The sequence below is a fragment of the Seriola dumerili genome, unplaced genomic scaffold (assembly GCF_002260705.1).
Source record: "Seriola dumerili isolate Sdu_G_001 unplaced genomic scaffold, Sdu_1.0 BDQW01003009.1, whole genome shotgun sequence".
Lineage (NCBI taxonomy): Eukaryota > Metazoa > Chordata > Actinopteri > Carangiformes > Carangidae > Seriola > Seriola dumerili.
The window spans coordinates 288,591-315,419 of NW_019177264.1; the positions used below are offsets into that span (position 1 = coordinate 288,591).

At 38.9% G+C, this 26,829-nt stretch overlaps 1 protein-coding gene and 1 long non-coding RNA gene across 2 annotated transcripts in view; both read right to left on the reverse strand.

Annotated features, from left to right (window-relative positions):
- The window catches only part of LOC111239575 (regulator of G-protein signaling 3-like), a 33,473-nt gene extending 22,290 nt beyond the window's left edge, over positions 1-11,183 (reverse strand). Inside the window, exons 1-2 of the mRNA XM_022769478.1 lie at positions 11,169-11,183; positions 8,019-8,109 (exon numbers count right to left, since the gene is read on the reverse strand). Coding sequence (XP_022625199.1) covers positions 8,019-8,109; positions 11,169-11,183 — 106 coding nt within the window. The remainder of the gene's footprint in view (positions 1-8,018; positions 8,110-11,168) is intronic.
- A 4,198-nt stretch (positions 11,184-15,381) lies between these two features.
- Positions 15,382-25,879, reverse strand: LOC111239556. Its single transcript, XR_002665872.1, has 4 exons — positions 25,825-25,879; positions 17,826-17,876; positions 15,571-15,629; positions 15,382-15,467 (listed from the first exon to the last, which is right to left on the reverse strand). It is a non-coding gene; the product is annotated as an uncharacterized LOC111239556 (long non-coding RNA).
- Between the last annotated feature and the right edge of the window lie 950 nt (positions 25,880-26,829).

Sequence of the window (26,829 nt, forward strand, 5' to 3'; positions counted from 1 at the left end):
AGCAACCTCTGAGGGACGGATTCATTTACGCCATGATACTACATGGAACATGATAATGTGATGACTTTTGGGCATTCTCATTAGCCGGACGGTTGTGGCTGATGCATTTCAGCTCCTGTTTCTGTCCTGAGCAAGGCAGAATAGCCAAAAAGGATTATGTCTCCTGTCTGTTGACTCAATGTGTTGTATGATTGTCCCTGATGGGGATTTGTACAAAGGATTTGAAGAGAACAAGCATAGAAATAGAAAAAGACGGGGATGGAATTTCATATTCAGGCTGAGAGATAACCAAATTCATCAATTCCCCACCTTCAAACATTACCAAACCATCAGGCTGATCATTTGGTTATAAGAGCAGAAATAGTTTCATAGAATAATATGCCATATTTCTAGTGCAGCTTTATTCATTTATTCTAAACTAAGGGCTCATATATGCTCCTTTTACATACATGTCTTAATCCCCTTCCCATGTCTTAAGCATATTAAGCATATAACCTACAGTTTACTGTATAGAATATTGACAACTTGACTATCTCAAATATGAAGAAATATGATACAAGATATTTTATACTCCTACGTATGCATGATATGGTGTGAAATGATGTGTCATTCACACTGAACTGTCAGTATGTGCTGTGACACATGATATGAATATCTGCAGAGCAGGATAGGAATATGCTCGTTTTCCACATGAGTGCACCCCTTATTGGCAGTCACACTCACCCCCAGACGAGCCGACTTAGTTCCGCCCACCTACTGCAGGCTCAACATGTTTGCCCATCAGGAAACTGATTCTAATTTACTTTGTGTCCATGACGACTTTCAGCCGCCTAGGTTCATTGCCTCTGACCCTAACACATGGAAGTGTCCACCCACTGGAGATTAAAGACTATGCTATTTGGTGGTTTGCCGTCTGCAGAGATTCATGCTTGTGAGGCACAGAGTTTGGATAATAGACATGCCAGCATCCTCTGTGGTTGTCTTCTGAACTGACTAGTGGATGCCCCCCCCCCACTCCCACCCCGATCACCCCTTACTTTTCCAGAGGACAAAATGTTCCTGTGGTCAATCACCAACAGATGTATTTAGAGTTTCCTAACAATGCATCACATTCTCAAAGATTGTTTTGTCTCAGTCAGAAAATGAGGTCCACCAAACACTTATTTAAAATTTTATAACCCATTCCAGTGTATTCTTTGTTGTAACATCTTTTCTCTTTGAATGTGCAGCTCATGCAAGACTTACATTATATTTCTTTACAAAATGTCTGACAGAAAAAGGTCAGAATCAATCAAAGTTTTTCATTTCAAAGGCAAAGCTCCTTGTGTTAGTTCTGCTGTCAGTCATCGGGTTTAGTTCTTCATTTAGAGATGTCTTGTGCAGAGGATAAAATATTGCTTCTTTATTATTCCTGATTAGACTTCTTCTAAGGACTGCGCAGGCGTGTACAGACTGTGTTTGATTGACATCGGTGTGACTATCCTATTAGTTTTGTTGCACCGGTTAGGTTGGAGATTACACCTTGTTATAGGCCTTGTCCCCTGAAAACATTTAGAAGCCAGTCATAGTAGATAAAACATTAACAATGGCTATGTTCTATTTAAGTGTCTCAATAAGCCATGACTGTGTGACAGTGAGCCAGCGTGAACAAGGAGCCTGAAACTGAGTAAATGGAATTCAGCCATCATTCATTTTATTAATTATACTTGTGCTTTTCCTTGTGTGAAATCTATTTTGTGAAAGATAGCTATCGTTATAGGTTCATAAAGTTTGCTGATCTCACAAATACTTTCACCCAACTTCAGCCTGAGCAGAGGTCTAACCAGCCAGAATAAGTGAAAACATATGTGTGGATGTGCAGGGGCCTTTAAATAAGCTCACTATACTATACTTGAATATTAGCAATCGGTATATGCAAGATTCAAATACACATACCATTTTTGGGAAATAGAGGAAGTTAATTTAACAATGAACTAAGTTTGTTGTTCAATTGAGAAGCAGAGAAGTTACATTTGAATGCTAACACAAAAAGCAGTCAGACATGCTTGAGTTTTTTTTTTTTCTCTTTACAGACCAGTAATTTAAGTTGTTCATAACAGTTTACATGATCTGAAATCCATAGCCATGAGTTGCATTATAACTATAATAATAATATTTTATCATATTGTGATAACACTGTAATGACGATGTCAAAGGAGCAGAAAGTGCAACACAGTAGTAGAGAGATGAGAGCTACTGGGTCAAATGCTTCACTTCAGATCAAGTGGATATCAGCCCGGGGTCAATATTACCCTTCACAGAAAGCATCAGATGCATGCCATGTCAGACATTTCCTCATCAACACATTGTCTCACATGATCACACATATATACACACACACACTGCCAGTATTTACCAGAACTACTTAACAATATAAAAATACCCCCTCCTCCGTGTCCCTGTCCACCACTTCCATATATGTTAATCACACAGTGTACATTTTAATCTGCTGATTTAAAGGCACAGCTTGCCATCTGGAAAGGCCAGGCAGTGTTTATTTGTGTGTGTACAGTATGTCTGAGTCCCAATTCGCCCATTATGAGTAGTGAAACAAATGTGTGTATGAAGCAGATGACATACTTTTCAAGCACAAGCCCAATGGCTGTTCTGCTATTTTTTGCTTTCACGCATATGGGGACCACCTGACCCACATCGTCAGCTTATTGGAGGGAAATGCATTAGCCATGGTCAAAAACACACACACGTACATGTCACTGTGGGTCAGTTGTCTCTACTGACACACTACGCAAGCCAAAAAAGCAGAGCTAAGGGAGTTTCTCGAACACCCGCTTTTTTCGTTCATCAGTAATAAATTCACAGACACAAAAAATATGCTTATGTACAAAGTGCACAGATGGGCTGATATACCTAATCTCCAAAAAATAGCCCACCAACCCAATGACCATCTATACTAATGAAGAGAAATTAATCTTTTTTAATCTCCTCTGATGTGTAATTAATTTATTACAGGAATAAACGCGGTTTATCCTAAATCTTTTCTGATGCTTTAAGTATTTGTGGAAATTTGAAAATAAAATAAAAAATCATAGCAAAAAAAAAAATGTGATTTTTGTGTTTTCCTTTCCTCTCTTCCGTTTTTAAGAATCTACACATGAACAACACGTACACAACAGCTATAAATGTTTATTCTAAACACTTAGAGAATAGTGTCTCAGCATTTAAAGGACTGTACTTGTACAGTATTTCCTGTAGTTTAAAAGAGGTCTCTGCAAGTGCATCATACAGAGATGTGTCCTGAAAATCAACACTAATTGCCCTGTCACTCCTTATAACAGAAATGTTGTTTGGCTGTCACTCATGCACAGTCGTTCTTTTTCAGCTTCTCCACGCACATTTAGCCAAGTTTAGACGGCAGCCTTTCTACTGTAGCCCTACAGTGTAATTAGCTGTCAACGCTCAGTGGATAGGTTTTGTTGTAGGAGGAAAGAGGAAAGTCTGTCTGAGCCACAGTGGTACTGGAGAAGAAAAAGAGAATGACTTCTAACAGTCTGATATTTAGAGATATCACCTCTTTTTCTGTCTACATGTTTTGTGATAGCTCTTTCTGTGAAAAGACACATTTTCTTTGACATGCCCCTGTCATTATGGTGTGTCAAAGGTCTACAATACAAAGGGATTGTATTTATTTAATATTGTGTGTCCATCTTCAGTACATTTTGACTTCTACAGCCTGTGTGTAGCACCCAGCCCCAAGCCCATTTGTTCCTGCTGTGGGTGGGAAATAAATACTTTCATTTTTAAAAAATATTAAAAAAATAATTTCCTTATAATTTCCCAAAAACAGCTTGACACTGCAGTTTTTATCAAATCTTACTTGAACGGGAATAAATCCTGTTTTTGTTTTGTGCTTCATTTGGTGCTCTAGTGAGTATTAATAGCAGCAGGGTGTATCTGGGATTGACTCAAAATAAACCCATGTACCCATGTTCATTGTAATGAAGCAACATGACACCCGTGTATGACAGTGTGACTCACTGATGTGTTTTTCACAATAGAGGTCAATGACACAGAGGAATGACCTTTATCAGGATTTGGCTACACAAGTAGAACTTAGTAATAGAATCACTTCATTGCCGGTTTTGACCTTTTCATAAGACTTGTTGAGCAGAAGAGATTTCTGCACATAATGTATGCAACAATCTAACTATGTTTCCTTCTCATTAGGTCAGGATGATGCCACATCATGTGTAGATGGGCTGCTAGTCCAACATAATTCTGCCCTCAGGGATTTTGGCCTGGCACTGTCCTGACTCTGAACTGGCACAGGTCTCTGAGTGCAGGATTAGTCAGACACACTGATCCAAATGGTGCACCTCTGGAGAGAGTTTGTGGACATTAACGTGGATCAATCTAGCAAACCAGTGAAAGACTTCACCAGATGATATTTGTGTGTTAAGTTAGACCTTCTTTCAAAACCGATGTGGAGTTATAATGACATCATTATAATTATTATTATTATTATTATGACAGTGTAGCTCTCAGATAAGTTATTCAAATAGTTGCGACTTCAGCTTACTTTGTCAGAACTACATAAAAAGGAAATACCGTCTTAAAATGCAAATATACAGGTAAAACATGCTCTCTGTATGTGCGTTTTTCCACTGAAAAAGAACTATAAAAAAGACTGCCTAGTGTGTTTTGTTTTAACTCAATTAAGTTAAGTTGAATTCAACTCATTAACAAGATGATTGTTGACTCTGAGTGATGCTTGATGTTTTACCTAAAGTTGATCTCATTTAATCTTGACAAATTTGAGGCTAACCAAACCCCAAAAATGTCCCTTCCACTTAGAACGTTTGCCTATCTAATCCTATACCCAATCTTGTTTCTAACTATTTATTGTCTAATCTTAACTCTAAGATGTTTTCTCATCATGAACTTGAAGAACAGTCAACTTAATGTAATTATTATAATCATACTTTCTGCGTGTATTTAGAACAATTAAATTTCTCACACCATTTGCATCTACAACATGTTACTGGTTTGCATTTTGGGTCCATTTCACTACAGTCACCTGTTTCACCCTTGTGTGACTTGAGGGAAAGTGCACTTCCTTTACATAGTGTTCTAAAATAGTGCCTACACAAACAGTGCATATCTTAATTCCCCTAAGCACTGCACAAAAACCAGAAAAACAAACAAACCAACAAATCAACAAACACACACAACCAACTACAGCTCCTAATGAGCAGCCCATCCTGAGGACTCAAAGAGAGCACAAATGTTACTGTGAGATTGACATTACAAATGAAAAAAGAAAAAAGTCTGTTAGTAGCACGATATCCACCCCCTGATATTCATCTAGTGTTGTCTTGCTCACTGGCAGCACAAATGTTAGATAAATTGTGGGGTTTTTTTTGTTTCACTCAACTCTTTTAACTAACTTTAAAAAGCACATTTTTTCTTTTCAGAATGAATATTTTTTCAAGTCAGCTATTCAGCAGCTTGCTCATTTATTCAGAAACCCAAACACATGGTAGAAATCTTGTGTCATAGCTTCACAACAGAGAGTTAGAGAAGAGGCATGATGACAAGAGGAAAAAAATATTAATTGGCCTTGAATCCAAAGCATTACAAGAGCATGGTGAGCCTGCCAAGCCCCCGGTACGCTCCTACTAACTCCTGTTATTTAAGGGGCTTTCTGTGAAGATATGCTGTATAAGTTGCAAAATATGGACTTCTATAGGTTGGCAGTTAGTGTTGCATTGAATTGTTTGTTTAGTAAATGCATTTTTGCATTCTGCCACAGTACCAGAGTACACAAGATGGACTGGGGATTAAATGAGAAATGACAAAGATGCCAGAGTAACAGTGATGTCTGAGAAAACAGAGAGAGGAGGGTGAATAAAACTACAGGTGAGACAGGAGGACATGAGATGGAAAAGACAGCTCAAGGTTATTCAGAACCACAAAGATAATACACACAAAAATACTGACAATGGTCAGTTCCATGTTAGTGCATGTCATGGTGCAGCACTGCCTCCATGGCCTACATTCTGCCAGCTGGCAACACAGAAGTGCATGCATGTGTATGCACCCCCACTCCTACACACAAACACACATGGATCAGATGAGACAGTAATGGGGCAGTACTGCCACTGGGAAAGATGAAAACATTCTACATCCATTAATACAGCTAAACATGCAGCTTTTTCTTTTGTTGCCTTGGCATCCTGTGAAATTAATGAACTTAAATTTTCCTTTATTGCGCTTTCTAAGCAGCTGTGACTATTATTACTAATTTTATATTATAGTTAAACATCTTTAAGCCTATCATCCCACAGCTGAAAGAGCTACTTGCCTCTGTAACCCTTGAGTACAAGTCAGGATCCCCTCATGCAAGGCTTATAATGGTTTCCTGCTGGCTGACTCTTGTCCAATCTGATACCTCTGTCCCAGTTCCATCTACAGAAGCATAGAACTAATTTTAAAGTTGTATGAGGTAGATTAGCCTAGTTCAGCCAAGCAGTGTAAATTGGGATGGGTAAGCTAACGTCTTATGATATCACCATCATTCTCAAAACCTAGAATGAAATGACGGGAATAAGCAAAGGAAAGTCGATGGTGCTGAGAGCTTTGGGGTCGCGGAGAGAGAAAAAAAAGTGTATGTGGAAATATGTGTATGTCAGCGTGTGCTGATGTGAAGTGTTTTTGCATATGTTCATGTGTGTGTACAAAAATGTGGGGTCATACTGTAAGTAATCCTCTGAGTGGGTAAGCTAAGCTTCTTAAAGGGGTCTTCCATGGAAAGAAATTGTGACCAATTTAGCTTCGCAATAGCAAATTAGATGAGAATTGACAGATTAGCAGCGTAACAAAGGGAGTTTTGAAATAATGTCAGCAACAATAAAAGCACAAAGAGGAAAAATATATAGATAGAAGAAGCTAAGGAGGAAGAAACGGGCAACAAGATGAAAAAAAAAAGATAAAACAGTGAAGAAGAAGAAAAAGAAGAAGAAGAAGAAGAGAGAGAAAGAGTGCAACAGACAAAAAGGACTCAGAAGAGATCACATTCCTATAGCATCCTCAAAACACTTCAGTCCACACTGTAAATTTGCTGCTTTGCTGTGCAGTGAGTAGAGTCAAGTATGATAACACAAACATAGTACTCACCTAGTCTAGGCTGCCCTTATGGCTGGCACAGAAGCATAGCATAACTCCAACACACACACACCACCACCACCAACGTGAAACTACAAGTGAGTGCAAACATAAGTAGGAAAAGAAAGAGCACTCCAAGGTGGAGAGAAGAAAAATAGATTTCCAAACAGATGTGTCTATGTGTGTGTGGGGGTGTGTGTGTGTGTGTGTGTGTGAGTTGGGTGGGTGTGTGTCTGTGTGTGAAGGGAGATCCACTCCAACAGCAAATGGTATAGGAGAGCTCCGTCTCTCTCTATCTCTCTCTCTCGCTGTCTCTCTCGCTGTCTCTCTCTCTTTCTCTCTCTCTCTCTCTCTCTCTCTCTCTCTCTGGCAACTGTGACGTGTCAGAGTTTCGACCAGACCCCTCCCTCCCTCCCTACTCTCTCTGTCTTTCCCTCATTCGTTCACCCAATCCCTCTCTCTTTCCCTCTCTTAATCCCTCACTTCCCAGTCGCCCCACCTCCCAGCACAAAGACTGATAAAGATTTAGAGCCGTGAGCCTGCCACACTCCAGGCACACACAAACATTTGAGAAAATGTATATGGCTTTTACTTACTGTACTTAAGTTAAGTTGTATCTTTACAGTTGCCATTTTTATTCAACATTTATTTTACTCTCAAACACTGTCTTTTTATCTTTTTATGCAATTTTGATTTCATCCTTTTATATGCTGTTATACAGTATGACATTTATATAAAGATATATTATCATTATGCACATTTCAGTGAGTTCTCCAAAAGTATCATGGTTTGATGCCCCGTTCTAAACAAAAGAGACCTGATTAATTGATTACCGATTAATGATTAAGTTAACTTACCGGTGGTGTGGTAGTTGTGTTGTGTGGGCACTTTAAGATGCTTCTTTCTCCCCAGCTCTTCCCCAAGAAGGTAGTACCATCCATGAACCTCCTACAGCAGAAACACAAAGACTGACTATATATGTGTGAGTGCGTCTGTGTATGTGTGAGTATGCATGAGTGCTGACTTTAAGCTTGGGGATTCAACCTAATGAGTACTACATTTAAAATGAATCCACTGTGTGCGCTGAACATGTACAGAAACACAAACACACAATAGAAAGGATGCAAACACACACACAGACTCAATTTGCTTGCTCCTGCAGGCCTGCAAACACTGAACACTGAACACACACACACACACACACACACACACACACACACACACACACACACACACACACACCACTCACAATGCTTTAGTTTATTCCAGCAGCTGATGCCCCCACTTCTGCCCTGTGAGCCAGATGGTGTGTATGTGTGTGTGTGTGTGTGTGTGTGTGTGTGTGTGTGTGTGTGTGTGTGTGTGTGTGTGTCTGTACATGTGTGTTGTGTGTTTACCACTACTGTACGTGTGTTACATAAAGCTGTGCAGGCTGTAGCAGAGGGGGTCTGATTTGTAATCCCGATGATGTGGACACAGTGAAAACCCTGTCATAAGCCCCGCCATCATTTTACTCTATCACACATTCATTACAGCACACACACAGACATAAACACACATGTGCGCACACAGACATACATACACACACTAACACACACACACATACTGCCATCCTCCTCTTTTGTACTAAATAATGTGACGCCATGGACAGTGACAATAATCTCCATTTTAAAAGCATCTTATCTGAGTGGACAGATTTCTGCAGGCTGTGGGACAAGGGGGGAGGACGCGCAGGGAACTTGAGAAGGGGGAGGGGAGGGCATATGTCCTGAAAGTCAGTGAGGGATTTACAACATCGTTCAATATTACCATGCACATGTGACAAAGGGGGAAAGAGTGGGGCAAAAAGAGCTGTTAGTCAGGAGGGAGATAGATGAGAGAGATAAAAAGAGAAAGCTGGAGATGAAAAAGAAAACAAAAAGCACAAAGTGACAAAAGGGTGCAAACAAACAACGAGATGTGACAAGCAACCAAACTAGGTAAAAAATAACAGCTAACAGTCATAAGCTCCAAATGCCTCTGAAGTAAAATAAGAACACAGTGGACGGATATTGAAATGGGTTTCTAGTAAGAGATGAATGAAAAATAACAAAAGTAGAGAATAACGGATGTGGTGGAGGGGATGAAAAGACATAACTCCCTGTGACTCAAAGCTAAATGTCCCTCATTAGCATATTAAGCCAATTAAATATTCATTGCGATAAATGTTAGAGGAAGGAAGCCATCAGCCTGACTAAAATATAATTTAGTCCCCTTGTTTGTTTTCTTTCTTGATGTGGATGTTAATTGAAACTACAGAAAAGACTTACTGGAGTGACTTTAAGAGGACAAAAGTGGTTTTGTAAATCTGCAGCTGTGTTCATGTTTGTTTTCCTAATTTTACTTCAAAAAATCAAATTAAGCTTTAATAGTTAGCTACTCAGTACGTCTGAAAAAAAACAATCATAGTTATAATAAAAACACCAACTAACTGAATGCAAATACCATTTTCTGTGTCATTCAATCTGAAAGACTTGGTTCTACTTTAAAGTCTTGGTCAGAGAAATAAAATTAAAAGCAGATACTGATCTTTTTAACAGACTTTTTCAGACTAAAAAAATCTCCTTGGTTTTTCTGTACGTTGTATTATGCAGTTTAAACCGCTACATCACCAGGATACTTCTATTTTCTACTTCACAAAGAGCTCAGATTTTAGGGTTCATTAGGACTCATTGCTCTACTGGTGAAGAGCCGCTAATTGCAACAACTGGTCCGGCAAGCACAGTAACTGATGAAGCCCATATTTTATGGGAAAAAGTTGTTGCTTCTTTTGATGTGGGGTTTTCTCATTAGTGCTGTAACCACAATGATCATACAGGTTCTCTGTTTTCTCTAAGACAGATCGTATATTTACTGTGCTTTCATTATATCCTTTTTGTGTAAAGTAAAAGGTATATATCTACTTTCCTGTCTTTATGTTGTCTTCAAAGAACATACAAATGCAAGCTAAATAATGTAATAACACATGTGCTGAAGCATTACATACCATTTGCAGTGGTTACTGCACTAACCACTAAAATATGTATTTTGTTTTAAATTGGAAAATGTGGTACACTGCAAGAAAAAATGTGCACATCTGCAAAGGCAGAGGAAAGACAGTTGGATATATTAGAGCTGAATAATTAAACAGTGGAGAGAAAGAGCTAAGAAAAGCAGGTATGTGCATATACTGTACAGCTGAGGAGAACCTATTATTTCTAACTCAGCCAAAAAGCAACACTGAACTCTTGGACCTCGCATTTATCTGCTATCACCTGCGACAGTTTGGGAAGAAAGACTGAGGGCTAAGTGTTGTTCTATATTATGATGTGCAAGTGTGAGAAGAAGCGGTGTCAACCTTTCTGTGTCTGTCACTGTGTGTTTGAGAAGTTGTCCTCTCTTGTTGTCATTACATTGCCAGTGATATCAAAGCTGTCCCCAGATAACTGAGAGATATTTTCTGTTGAGGTGCACTGCTTGTTGATATTCTGGCCATGTTGTACACTATCTTTATGAAAAGATTCCTTTTTCTGTTCCAAAAGTCTCAATGTGCGGTAAAACATCATCTGCTCATCATACTGCATTTTATTAACTGTAATTTTTAGTCAAATTTTTATAATATTTTATTAAATGAAAGACATGAGACTCAGTGAGACTTTAATAAAAAAAATAAAAAAAAGGCATGTGTTTGTGTGTGTGACCCATTACATTTCAGTAGAGAGAGTGACTCAAAGTGTGTCTCGCTCCAGTATCTAGCGGCAACACTGCTGTGCTGTAACACTGGTAACCCCAAAGTGTTTCCTCTCGACTATTGAGGTCATTGCAATTCATTCACACTGAACTAAACTCCTAGATTCATGGTCTAATGGATGGACACACACACACACATGCACACACACACACACACAGAATAAGTGAAAGTTGAAAAGGGAACTAAGGACACTGTTACAGAATGTCTTTATACCTGTAATCTCTGTGTTCAAACTCACCTGGTCTGTGTCCATAAGAGAGCAGACACCAAAGCTCATGCAACCCAGCAGTGCACTCATCCTGTTGATACACAGAGAGACAGACAGAGAGAATAAATAAGTGGGATAAAAATCAATGAATGCCCGTAAGCAAAGCCGACGTGTCATCTAACTCAGGTCTGACAGACGAAATGTGTTTTATGACCCAACAGCATTTAATCGAACAGATCTAACACCAAATCCAAGCTATTGGGATATTTTTTTTAAATTTATCAGTGTTTTTCATCTTGATGTCAGATTTTGTCACATATAATCTTGTCCCAAAATACCCTACAAACTCCTTTATAACTGAACAGAAAGGACAACATCGATGCCTCGGGTGAAATCTGTGTTGTTAGAAGCATAATAAACCGTAATGAAGGACAAACAAAACAATAATAAAAAGTTTAAAGTAATAAAAATGTGATACTTGGGAAATATTTTTCATGAATCTGTCAACATAACTGACATTGAACAAATTTATTATCAGAGTTATGGGCGTGTGCATGTGCGTGTGCGTGTGCGTGTGCATGTGTGGTGGTGGTGGCAGCAGCACGGAGTGGGTAGGGGTGTTTAATTATGCATACATGAGAAAAACAGTTCTCGACAACCTCCCAGCTGGAGTGGACTAATGCAGCTGTTGATGCTGTTTTGAGGGCAAATTGGCCGTCAGCACAAATGAGCACCTGTAATGTTTCTTGGCTCCACTCAGTAGAAAGAACTAGTGACCGAAAAAGCTGCGCTGCACTGACAGAATGTTGTGAAGACACAATTGAGTTTACAATATCCTGTTCTACCACAAAATCCAGATTCAGCTCGGTCAAACGTTTTCACCAGAATAATCTGCCAACAGTACAATAGACGCACCATGTAAGGCCGATGTATTTTCAGCCATTGGATTACAGGGGAAGACAATTGCTTCTTTGAAAGGATAAGTGTGGTAATGCTTTTTATTATAAACAATTCCCATAAAAAGACCAAAACTAACAATGATCCTGCTAACAAGTGGTACCTGTTGCCAAATCCCAATTCCCAATGTACTTCCTTTGATGACCAAAAACGTAATCGTACTCTGCAGCGCTGTACACTGCTATGCCTAAGTACATAACCACAAATAAAAAGATAACATAATAAATAATGCACAACAGCAACGGCTAAACTGATGGATTCTTTGTCACAAACAATACTGTACATATTTTTAGTTTCCTCTTTAATGTTACATGGTCAAACACTAACCTAGTACTGTGAAGCCTAGATCCTGCTTCTACTGGAGATAAAACATTTCTGAGAAGCTGGCAGCTGAGAAGTCCACATAAGACACATTTGGTAAAATGTGGATCTTTTTGCAATAAAAATAAGAAATGATTGAAGATCAGGGAATAAAAACAGAGGACCATCATGCAGATACACACTGAAAAATACAAAAGTGCGATACAAATCGCTCATTTGAATTTGCTCCTGCAGTCATTTCATCAATGTGCATTTATAGCAGAAATAGTTTTAGAGTTTGGCAATATAATAATGGCAATGCCCAAAGTCTGATTGGATGTGTAAATAAACACTTAAGTCTTTCTTTTGCTTTTGTCTTTGCAGTATGTTATGTCATTCTGAACATCAAATTGCAGGACTTCTCACATTCACGAAGAAATCAGCTGTGTCTGGCTACAGCAGTGCTTTGGCCAGTGTTCTGTGGTGTTTAAGAAGATTTGCTGAAGAGGCACTGCCTCCCACTACTTCCTCACAGCAGCCGAATAAGCACGTTTTAATGACTTTTGAGGCTGGACTGTATGAAAGAAATGGCCTCTGAGGAGGATATGCATGGTGCAGGGGTAAAGTTCACTCCTGCAGAGACCATGAGTTGGTCATGTGTTCCAACAACCCACAAGTGACCAAGTTTGCAGTTGAGAAAGGCACCAAATAATCTTGCTGCATTAAGAATCTCCACAAGATCCTTTTCTCTATTTGAGATGCTTCCACAGTGAATGTACAAATGTATAGAACTGATAAGATAACATCTTGTACTATACAGGCCACTTTGCACAGCCCATTAACATTAAAATCTTGGCTACAGAGATTCAGAGTACCTGGATCTCTACCTAACAATTAAATTAGTGACTGTTACAGATCTGGCAGTTTTATCTCCTAACTGAATTTCACTCTGCTTTTATACATTGTGTTAAAGATCCTGAAAGTTTAAAGACACACGCAGCATTTCCTGCTTTCCTTTCCTGTCACTTCCTTTGCTCTCAAAGGTATGGGAGGTTCAGAGTTTAGAGGGAAGTAGTGAGTAATAAGATGGGGATACGTAATTTTCTATTCAATGCAGGGTCCAAACTAGTCCTTTCATGTCCAATAATGTGAATATTGCTTTGAATGAATGCTATGAATGTGTGCTATCCCTGAGAGTCTCTCCTGGACAAAGGGAACCCTTGGTTTAATAAGAAATGGCTCTGTGTGGATTTGAATTATGTGAAAAACGCCTACTAAATACATCTATATGTACTATAACCTTCAGACGGCCCCATTCTGTACAAAGAAAATGACAACATGTAAGAGTCTACCTCTTTCATCTTGAAGTAAATTTATATCTATTGCCAGAAGGAAAGCAGAGAACCCAATGTTTTTAATGAGTCAAGGTTTTGGGAAAGCTACACTTAAAATCTCATCAGCATACTAAAAAACAAATAAATAAATAAATAACCAGATAAATATTCAAACAAACAGAGATATACTCAAACTGTAATCATAGAAGAATATTGCTTTATCAAATGTTCCTACTGGATTTTCCCAATTAATACCAGTGGCCATTTGGTGTGAATAAGGCTTAATTGCTTCCCAAAGATGAGTAAATCGCTCTTAATCTGTGTCCCAGAAACTGTCCCAAAAAGGTCTTTATCTTTATAATCATTCTATGATCTAAACTCAACCATTGGTTTAAGCCTGTCACTCTATACAGTAAATCTGTATATATCCTCTCAAACACATGCTGTATGTGGTATTTTGTTCTTACGCAACTAAAAAGAGTGAGAATCATTAAACAAAATAAATGGACTAATAAATGGAGATTCATCTGTAACCACATTAACTATGTTAAGAGAATAGTGTTCTTGAGTATTTCCAGCACATAGTGATACTTTTCTTCTTTCCTCTCAACACAACATAGCACAAGAAATGTGTGACTCATTCGACCATATGTCCTCCATCCCCAGCAATGACCCTGTTTCAGTGTAAGTCTGCTGAGGCAGGGAGGCGAGAGTAACACATTCACTCTGCCAGATTCAGACACAGGCATACAAATAAACACAAAAACACAAACACACAGACTAACACACAGCTATATGCAGCAGCATTAATTATAAAATGGTATTTTGTTGACCTAGTAGGAAGGTTTGTGTTTGTGCATGTGAGGTGTGCTCACTAATGTGGTACAGCTTCGTGGGAACACACACACTTTAAATTGTAGAAACTCAAAAATGACCATTTAATTCATTGTCCTCTCTCATATCAATATCATCATGAGCCACACTGTCACCATGCTCAACTTTCCCAGCAGGTACCTTGTTGTGGAGTAAGAGTTCCACATCGTGAAAAGCAGTCTCTTATGAAGGTCCTCCTCACTGACGACACTGAAAACAAGAGAGAGAGAGAGTAAGTCAGATAGTCTCAAATTCTAACTGTGTCTTGAGGCATAATGCGAGGCATATGTTCGTTCGCAGTGCAGACATGTCTGCATCAGTTTGTGCCATCCAAACAGGAAGAAACTTGAGGGTAATAACAGAAAATACTGGAGAACTAGCCTAGTTTAGACCTCAAATTCACATAAACAACTTTGCAAATGACGCAAAGTGAAAACTCACCTTGCATTCTGTCTGGACAAACCTTTAAAGTATATTTGTATTTCACCAACTAACAATATGACCTGCTCCCACTGAAACTCTGCACAAACATTTATTTGCCACCAATGACCATTGAAGATCAAAAGCGTCAAGAGCTATAGGTATAATGCATAGATGAGCATGCTTATATTTACATATTGCTCACATCCAGGTGGAATTGGCTGACTAAGTAAAGCAGCACTGTCTTATGGCATGGCAACAAAACCAAAATATTATTTTAAAAAAATCTTAAAATGGTATGCAATACATTCAGGACAATTAATGTTTGTAGAAACTGGCTGAATACTCACAAGTAAAAGGTTCGTAAGAAGATGGGGTTCCTACAGTGAGGAACCATCTGAGTCTTCCGTCTGTCTGTAGGATCGCTGTCTGGGAACATGCCAACCTGAAGAACACAGCAAAAGAAAATTACAGGTAGTCTAGTTTCCACCATTGTCTTACAGTGTCAACACGAGCTTTTTTGTATAATTCTGTACAATAGTACATACCTTAACATAAGAGTCACATGGCCCCTGGCACTCTTCCAGCATTCCCCTCGCCTCCAAAACTGTGAATACATAGAAATAGAACCGAATAAATTATCAAACAGCTCATCACATGAGATCAGTTTCCATGAGACTGTTGACTTTCTAGTTACATTAATCATATACTATATGCAGATGAAATTTCAGGTCATCTATTGACTATTGACTATTGACTATTGTCACCAATAGAGAACTAATACTGGTCCCACAAAACAGAATACTGTGGCTGAGATACTGCATGATGCACAATATGTTTGAATGAACTCACTGTTGCTATGAAAGGTTAGGGTCAGACCACATGTACATATATCAAAGATCTAGAGAGTACAAGAGTATTTTAGATATATGCACTGGGCAAGCTGATTTGGTTGTAGAAAAGGGGCTGCCATGTCCAATATGGCTTGCCTGACTCTTATTAACGCATTGTTTCTTGTTGAATCACTATATGTTGAGGGGGAATAAGAGGATGTTTGACTGTTTGGAATAACAAGTTGTGAAAATGATTTAAAAGAATTCCAGTGGCTGAGAACTCAAAAGGGAAATCTGCAAACTTGACAGAAACAGCTGTTCTAGTTGCTCTAGTCTAACGCATTTCTTTTCTGTCTTCATTGCTGCCAGTAAAGCCATTTTACTGCGGGTATTTTATCCTGGACCACAGCACAGCATCGAATGAGATTCCATCCTACTGGTGTTAGCTTAGGGAAAATAGAAGTACATGACAGGGCTTCAGAGGCTATCCGCCCCCACATGGGGCTGAAAAACTACATGAACCTTTAGACAGGATGCTTGCATGAAGTGATTTAATCTATATCAAATCCAACCTGTCAACTTAATACAATATAAAATCACTCACATTTTGTTTATATGTTGTTTCCGCATGGCACAAACTCAGCTGCTGACTATAGCTATCATATATAATAACTGTAAGTATAATAACACATAAATATAATTTCAAAATTTACACTATGTAAAGTAGATAAAGTACAAATTATATTACATAGTGTTGAACCAAGCGGCAACCTCCAGGGCTGAAAACTGCAGTTCCTCAACAGACAGGCTACAAAAGCAAAAATACTCAACTTCACAGCAGAAATAAAGTTGTTTACAGCCTGGGAAAAAAAAACGATTTGGTCTTTATAGCTAATTTCGCCCTCCTGTAACCTGTAAAGGCAGTGAATTTTTATATAACTCATCTGTTTGAATTTTATTAAGGCTTAAAGTTCAGCATAATTGAGGTCGTGCCGCTTTGAATGACAGATGGGTGAGCGTGTGCTTGCCACAAACCAGCATGCACCGAACTCCCAGTAATTTTCTTATGGCTCTACATAAGAAGATCCACCCAGCTGCACACTGAGGTTGAGGTTGCCAACCTGTGCAATTGTGTTTCCCAGTAGGTGACTGCCATTTCTGATTACCTAAGACTCTTCAGCAACACTTGATGACAAATGTAAAATCTCAGAAACCACACACAGTACACAACCAAAGCTTCAAGAGCACTTTGATTCAAAGGCTATGAGTGAGCATATTTTCCATGGTGAAAAAACATAGATGAAGCAAGTATTATATGATGATTTTTTTCTGCGCAGACAGCAGCCACAGTCCCTGAAATAAATACACTCTTTACAAATGTATTTAACATGGTTTTGTGTTTAGAGAGAGACTGGTCAGACTCTATGATAATTTATGAAGACGTACAGTATTTAGTAGTACTGTTGTACTGAGTTGCATTATCTCAAGAGCTGTTTTTAATGTTCTGTCCCCCCTCATGTATGTACAATGAAGTGAAACAATTAGCTATTTATATATTTCCTTGATTGTGTTATGAATCAGAAAAGAGTGGACAAAGACTAATACAGAGAAAAACATCTAGTTTAGCATCTGATGAGTAAATGGCCATTCACACAGAGAAATGACAGGGGCACAAGAGATGCTGAGAGGGGAGACAGAGACTCACAAACAGAAATAGGAGGGTGCATGGCTTTGGTTGCTGGGAGACCAAAATAAACAACCACTTTTGTTAGATTAATGTACCCAGCAAATATTTTACCTCATATGTTGCACATCATATGTGCTATACAAATAAGTTGACTTGTCATTTGCATTTTCAATATTTTATATTAATATTACTGTGAAATATTCTATATGATTTTATCAATATTTTACCAAGCAGGCACACACTGTGTAGTCTCTCTGTATGAGCAGCCTTTAACATGACTCACCACTAACAACAAGTACTTCTTGCTCTTGGACGATTGACAGCTTCATCTGACCTATTGAAAACAAGAGAGGGATGGTTATGATAGGGTATCACTGTTATATAATGGTTCATATTAATGATTAGTTTGGCATTTTGGGAAATACACTTATTTGCTCTCTTGCAGACATCATAACTATTGGTTAAATATGAAGCTATAGTCTGAGGATGTTTGGCTTAGTTTAGCACAAGGGGGTTGTGTACTCCGCTATTTCTTTGCCACACTGACTTTCTGGACTCTCCACTGGTTGCCTGGAAACCTCACAAATCTAAACAATAAAATACCACGTGGGTCTTTACAAGATGTTAATTTGACAACATCAGAACTGGCAGCAGAGGAAAGCAGAGCAACAGTTTTGAAAGTACTACCCACATGCAAACCAAAACGGGTCACATAGCCTCTAGGGGCCGGTAGCCTTTGTGTGCATGTGCGTGTGTGCGTTTGTGTTCTGCACATTGTGGCTGCTCACACTGTTACATTGTGTCATCTCCCATCTGAGGACCAAAGAGTCGGACACTATACGTTTAACTTTTTATTTTTGGTTTAACTTACTTTTCTTGTTTATTGGGTTAAGATGTATATATGTATGTCTCTGTGTATGTGCATGTGTGCATGTGTGCATGTGTGCACGTGCACTGTCTATCATCTGTCACTTTTTCTCTCTCTCCCTCTTTCCTGTAAGTCTCCTAGTGCTGCTAACAGTTCTAGGAGACTTGTTAGCAATGTTGACATGGCCACCGCTAACATTGGCTTTGTGCTATTTTTAATTAATCCTGCTCATAAGGGCTAAAATGTGGGAGCCTCGTTGTGTGATAACACTACTGGCATTTCAGAGCTTGGGTACAAGGGATGTTTGTCGTTCCCACACTGAACTTGGCATGGTTTTGTGCTGCTGGCTGCAATAGAACAAAGTGAAAACACTGTTTGAAATATCTTCCTGGTACGTCTGAACCTTCCTGATACAAAGGTAGTTTCAAAAGTACCAAAATCAGTCTTTATAACATGGTAAGCATAAGACAAACAAAATGGATTGTGGTAATCACAGACTGGCAAAAGAGTTTCAGGACAGCTGCAGTATATAAGAGAACAACAGAATACTGACTACCGTATCTATCCTAGGCTGTTGGAAAACAAAATTCCACCATACAGTTTGGTGCATTTCTGTGCAGGAGAGAGATCAGTCCAATGGATCTGATAATATGTAATCCATGTAAATTAAACACCTTGAGGTGGGAGACTGAGAACGTGACATATAAGTTAGTGTTAATGCTTTTTTTTTTATGGTTTTGCATTTTGTAAATAACTGCATTTTCACAAACACCAATTCTGCTCCAGAGAACCAACAGAAAAACAAGACTGTTGAGTACTGTAAGAGGATATGCCTTTCAAAAGAAGAACTTCCCTGAGTCTAGATGACACTTTTTTTTCCATCTCGCATTGTTTAAAGAGGTAAAATCTAGTCATGTTTGCAGTAAACAGGGAGCAGGAGTGGGAGTTATATTGATTCTAAAATGGGACTTTCTTTCATTCTTGAAGCACTACAAGTGATACCATGTTACACAGAGTCAATACATTGCTCCAGCATATGGAATACATTAGCCTTATTTGTAACATCAGCTCATACAAGGAAAGAAAATCATTATCAAGATGTGGTAAATAGCAGTCATCTGGGATTTAAATGATGGAAAATATGCATGCACAGGTTTTCAGAAGGACAGAGAAGTAATAGGAGGCACAGAGGAGAAGGAGAGAGCTGCTTTTTAGAAAGCAAATGTAAGAGTGGAACACTGACATTTTGTAAGCAGAGGTCACAGTCCGCTAGAGTAAGAGTGAATAAATAGGGCATGGCAGACGAGACAGCACTGTGGGTCAATACATGCACAAATGAAAACACTCCCTCGACACATGAACACACATGAAAATGCAACCCTCCACATACTTACGGATGCATGTCTAATGGTTAAGAACAGATAATGGTCTTGTTCTTAGTTACTGAGTAAGGCGAAAAGGTTTTACAGCCATGCTAGCAGCTCTGTGAGACTATACTTGGCACAGCAGCGCTTTGAGCTAAATGCTAATGTCAACATGCTAAGATTCTAACATGCTGATGTTTAGCATGTATAATGTTTACTGGATTTTAGCACTTAGATTTAAGTTTAGCTTGCTATAATGTGTCAATTACCACTAAACACACAGTACAGCTGAGGCTGTTCTCCGGGTAGTTTTGGTCATAAACTAAATTATCGGATAAATTTACATTATGACCAGATGATGGTGCCAGAAAAAAACGTTTAGATATAGACACAAATTTCTGTACCAAATTGTATAACAATCTACCCCTTTTCTCAAAACCAGCAAAGTTAACGTCATGGTGGCGCTACATGAAAACTCAGGGGATCACCAAAGTCAGTAAGCCTCATCTCAACTAACACTGTTTTAATAATCTTGTATGTCTTCTTAACTCACACCACACGTTTTTATCAGCTTTGCACACGGCCAGAACATGCAACTTTTATGCTCACACTGTATGATGGATCAATGAAATAGCCATGACATACAGTAGGTGTTCACACTGAACATTAGCTGGTCAGTTTAATCAGTTCAATCAGTCCAATTCTAAAATGAGTCAAGCCAAACTTTAAAGAAATGCTACCAGAGACGTTTCCTGGGACGAATCTCTTGTTCTGAAATGCTCTAACTTTAAATAAATTACTAAGATTTATGCGTGACTACCCAATCTACTCTAATAAGAGACATTTCCATCAAGGAATAAAGTTCAACTGTCACAAGAATTTCAAAAACTATTTAATGTTCCTGGAGTAAAACAAATCCTGATCACTGAGCCAAATTTCTGAACTTCGATTGATATCAATATAATTGACTTGATTTGGATATGCTGCTGCCACTTCTTGAAGATCTTAAACAAATATGCATTCCCCTCTCCCTCCCACTCCCCATCCACTGCTTTGACCCTTTAGAAATGTACTGAATGCACCCTCGGGCGGTAGAGATGCCATCCTCAGCCATGGAGCTGATGTGCATGCGAGGATTTAGAGCAGGAGACACTTAAAAATGCCACGCTTCTCCAGGTGAAGGAAGGTCGAAGGAGAACAAGCCTTCAGTGTTAGAGAGATGCCAACCTTTCAACCTTTACAGAGAGAAGGAGAGAGAATCTATAATTAAAGCAAGGTAGAATAATAAAAAGTCTAGAATGAGATTTTTTTATAGCAGCAGTAAAAAATAATGAGTCCCCTCAACAATAAAACTATTCAGCACTTTGGAGAGTCAGAACCGGTTATACTGAAAGACAGAGAACTAGACAGGAAAGAATAAAAAGGATAAACTCAGCTATAGTGCTAAAGAAAATATTTATTACTCTGACTACAAAGAACAGAGACCCAATTTTCTAGTGTTTGCATTTAACATAGAGTCACAGTGCTGTAAAGACCGAGGCTATTCACAAAGCTGCAAACACCTTTAATTTACATGGAAATTAAAAACTATAAGTCCTTGGGTCCTTGTGTATCTTTTATTACGCACTCTACTTCCACTTATTCTATAAAAGCACAATCACTGACCCCCACAATCAATTTCCAAACAAAATTGGTCTCCACTTTGGACCAAAACTGTGAATGTTTTTTTGCAGACTTCCACTAAAGTAAAAACGCAAAAAATAAAATTCAACTTCAACATGTTACTGTGCTCAACCTTCAACATCATGCACTTCTTTTTCTGTTGTCTATCCTCAGTGTTTTTTGTATTTAGCTATTTGCTAGGGTGATCTTTGTTGAACAAGTGAGTCATATTTTTGTTTCATTCCTTCTTTATATGCAAGACCTATTTTCCTATTACATTAAATTTTTTATCATGTTCCTCCCAGCAATCTGTTTATTTCAGACTTAATTTCACTGACACTGAAATCAACTGCCATTAAATCCTTGCCTAACATACTTCCAACTTAACCCGATAAATTGTGAAGAATTTGTGAAACTGTGTGTGAAAAAAACACTATGCAAGGCTAGCAAAATACTGTTAGCCATATTCAACTAGTAAGATATAGAAAAAGAGATTTAAGGAAGGAGACAGAGATGGATAGAAAGCTCAGAGCCAGAGCCGATATTGACAGTAGGTTACTCTCTGTCTGACATCTCTACTGCTGAGCCTGTCCTTGTTCATGTGCCAGCTCAATTAGGCCACAAAGTGCTGTTGCCTGTCCAGTAACAGGGCATGAGTACAGCTAAGTCAGCACTAATCTACCATGAATTTTGGATAGGTTCATAAAACATCCTGTGACCAAGGTACATACTACTACAAACTTTACACACATCAAACCATACAGATCAAAACAAAAAACAACATGCATACTGTACATATATCCAGCCATGTCTCAAATATCAAGTACGAGCTTGAACATCTGTTATTGGTTCTCCATGTCGACACATACAAAACTGCAACATCCATTTTGCCACATTTTGTCAGACAAGCAAGCGTTTGAAATGTTGCCCTACTTTGTCATTGCAACAGCGGGTCTGTCATTGGTGCTGTCACTCAAGATGATGCTATGCTGCCATGTACCTCTGAGGCTTTACTCATGAGTCAATGCTGATAACAACCCAAGGCCATAACAACCACTGAAGACACAAAGATACAATCAGTTCAGGAACGGAATGAACAGTCTTTAATAATTTCTCAATACTACAGAAAGTAACCCCAGAACACATCTTCAATCAAATTAGTAACAAACGAAGAAAAGGCCTATGTATTGCATCTTGTGTGTCTCTTCGTTATCCTCTACCTCCCTCCTCTACCTCCTTCTCTGCTTAAATAGGCTTGGCTGCTTATTTGTCAAATTTACATGTGAAAACCTCTGCCCCACCAGCATCCAATAAGGCCAGGCCAGAGTACACTGTTGGTCTTTATGTGACAGCTAAAGTAGCCATTATCAGCAGAAAGGAGCAAGAAAAGAGAGCTGAGTTAATCCATGTTCTGTAACATTTTCTGTGAGAACGGGGGCCATTTTGAAAAGTTGGGAAACTGCTGTGCATAGGATTTAAAGTTTTCATCTGGGTAGGACGCCAATTCATCCTATTTGATCCAAAGGGGGAACAAAGAGCAGATTTGATGAAAGACACACAAGGTGTCCTCCTGTTTCATGCTGAATTTCTTTTAACGGGCTTGTTATGTAACTTCCCAAAGCTCATCTTCTTCTGTGTTAGCTGCCAAAAGCAGTGCGGTGGAGCTCTTGCTGAATTATCTAATCAGGGGAGTAGATCAAATTCATTGTGTGCATCAAATCCATAGAGGGAGACACCTACACGTCAGATGCCAATATGCCCTGACTGAGTATTATTTAATGGCTTTGAAGAGTAAGGTCTAGGGGAATTCAGTAACTGGAAGAGTGCACATTTCATATTTCTAAAAGGCCTTGGCCTGTGTTTAATATTTAAGAACCTGAAATGCTCCGTGCACTTTCATCATGATGACAAGAAACTTCCATCAATCACACACATCATTGCCCGGTGTAGGAGGGGAAGAGAGTTAAATGTCATGAAAATACAAATAATGGGGCACAAAAGACACTAAACCCTGACTCGGTGTAATTTCTGATGATGCTCATTTTTGGCTAACTCAACAAGCAGAATAATTTGGAATTGTAGAAAAACAAAGTGGTAAGAGACATTATTATGACTTATTTAATAGCTCAGTAGTAGCTCAGTAGTTAAATGGATCTATAGGTGCATCTCTCATCCTTATTGCAAATTTGAGACCTTGTTCTGTTTTTTGGGTAGGCGGCATTATTATTCCTCATACTGACTAGAAAGAAGCAAAATATATCTGCTAATCTGATTAATATCCCTTTGGAAGTACAATTTACTTTCTTTCTTTCTTATTTAACTTTTATTTACTCTTTATTCTTTCAATATTAGAGTCATTTCTCTTGTTCCTTTCTTCTCTCCCTGTCCAACCTTCATCCATAACTTTTCTCTGCCTCTTCCTTTCTGTCTGTCTGACTCAGCCATTGCCCGAAATCCCAGTCAGTGGTGCAGTAATTAACTCTACACAGCGAGTGTGACTGTCAAACACAAGGAAGCAAAAGACACAAAAGCTGAACAAAGAGAAAACTTAGCTCAAACCACTACAGTGAGTAGTTACACATCTAAACTTGTCAAGTCACTTTAAATTTCCTAGCAGCAAACTGGGCCATTTACTGTTACTATTAGAAAGCAAAAAATACATTTGTGCCCTAGTTGTTGCTAGCCTCAGCCTCACATGTGTATCTGTAAAGTTTTTTGGAAGTCTTTTTGTTTATTTTTTGTTTGTCTTACAAAGTGAAAAGATTAATAGGTGCAGAAGTTGCTACTACCTGAACATTTAGAGTAAACCACCAAAGTATTGTGCTGCAGTCAAATTCATAACTTAACACATATCATATCTTGGAAAGAACTGGAGGTTCAGTTTGTAGCAGGGAAAACTATACTTTAGACAAGGTACAAAAGCCTGGGAAGTGAAAGCATTAGGTCTTGACCAGGTTGGCTGCTGTAACTTATTCTTTGGCAGTGAAAAATCTTTCCCTCAGGGTGACCACAGTCACACTCTACCAAACAACGGAAGCTTTCTGGAAGAAGTCAAGCCAATGTCAAAGTTTGACCCAGTTCTGAAAGGGCACACTGTCAGAATAAACTCATCGAGTGCTCAAGTGGAAGGATCATGCACAATAATACCACATATTATCTGAAATCCAATCATCTAACTATTAACTTTATAGTTTTAGCTGGAATGCCTGATGTCAGAATAGCCGAGTGCGACACGTTAAAATGGATCACACAGAGACACCACAAATGATTCAGAATGGTCCACAGAGGAAACCCTGTGATCTCTCATTTTGACTAGGCTCCAAGAACTAAATATCATGTTTAAGGACAGCAGAGGTCAGACATGTGACTGTGGTACCAATATGAGAGGGAAAGAAGGGTGTCCAAGCAAATTTTGGAGTTGTACCCAAGAGGCTTATTTGTGATATATGGGTCAGATCTGAATTTAGCAAATGCAGCAGAAAGCTCTTGAGACTTCTTGGGCTACTCTAGGTACCTTCATAAACCCCTGAGTTCTATTTCAACAAAGTTGTGGGACGTACAGTATGTATGATGTAAGTATGACACGTAATTATCTACAGATACAACAAGATGGGGCACCAGATAAAGACACTTGTGGAGGGGAAAGAGAAAACAAAAGTTGAAGAACAGTGCTTGACTGATACAGGTCCAGTGCTTCAAAAAGGCAAGCCCAGCAATAAGAATATAAATTTCTCTGATATTTTGCTATGTGTGGAAATGAATCCTCCAAATAGGCCTTTAATGTCAGCCACAGCCAAAACAAATCCCGTACCCCCACCCACCCCCAGACCACCTCCTTAGACCCCCACAAATGTATCGAAGGCACAAACTACTAAAGCCAGCCCAACAAATGCAACCACACCCCTGTAATACCTTATCCATATTCATTTGTGTGGAAAGGTAAGTACTGGATAATGGATGAGGCTTTAGTGTTACAGTAAACAGTGCAGGTGCACACTCCTCCAGTGTGGCTAATACCCTCCATAAATGATTCAGGGTGTCACCAGATAAGGAGGAGCAGCCTCATTACCAGACCAAAAGACTTGTTACAACATCTGAGCCCACTTGTTGCTGCAAGTAACATCCTTCTCATTTTAGACACACTGCAGGATCCAGTCTCTATGCTATCTGACCTATATGACACAATCCGTTATATAACACATTCCTGTATTGTCAGCATGATAAATAAATAAGACAGATAAACACAGATACAGACAGACACTCCTTTGCAGTCTTTTGGTTGAGGCTATTGTGGAGGCATGTCAAAAACTTTTTTTAACAAACTATCACATACTACAGTCTAAAACTACAGTCTATTATCCTGGACCAAAAAAAGGAATTTAACTCACCATGGGTGCTGAGGAGGAAGGATGATGTGTGAGGGGAGTTGGCAGGGGGCTTCCGCAGGTAAACTCTGAGACAGGTCATCTTGGAGGGAGCATGCTGGCTGCCTCTGCAGGTCAGATGCTCTCAGCAGCTACAAAGAAGAGAAGAAGCGAAACTTGATGCCTGTTTTTCTGTGTGTGTGTGTGTGTGTGTGAGAGTGTGTGTGTGTGTGTGTGTGTGTGTGTGTGTGTGTGTGTGTGTGTGTGCATGTGCATGTGCATGTGCATGTGCATGCATTTGTTTGGATTAATTTGAAGACAAAGATAGGCAGTAAAAACTAAACAGAAAAAATTCTCAGAAATGCATACATGTTTTTTTCAGTTTGACCTCATGCTTCAAACAGTAGTAGCATGTGACCTGTTTTCACAGCTGGCAATTACAGGGCACAAGTGTTTTGTTTTGCAAGTATGCTGTCAGCTTTAGCAGTCAGGGCTAGACCACAATGACTGTTGGAATTCACCACTTTTATCTGTATACAACATACATTTCAATCTGTGTAATAGACTAACCAATACATCTTGTTACCCATAGTTATATGAAATGTGCATGTGCACAATATGTACAAAAATTGTTCAAACACTTGTTCCTATAGTCTGTACTACTGACATTCTCACACCACAGCTCTCTCATCTATACAAGTGGTGTAGCCTCTGGCCAGGATTTTATAATTATCTGCCCTAAATGTGGGCCAAATGTGGCTTGTAAAGGAGTCGGACATGCAGCAACGGCAACATTACTAAGCTTAGTTATGGTCTTTAAATCATTTATCCAAGAAAGACAAGAAAAAATCCAAGAGTACCACATACGTACAAAAGCCTATTTCACAGGATTCATCTGAATATTTTGATTAATCCTGTTTAATCTTCCTGTTGTTCATGAACGACCTACTGGTAACAAATGGCTTTGCATTTGAGGTAAAAAAGAAATATATTGTTACCAAAAAAAAAAAGGCTTCTCTCTGTTATAAT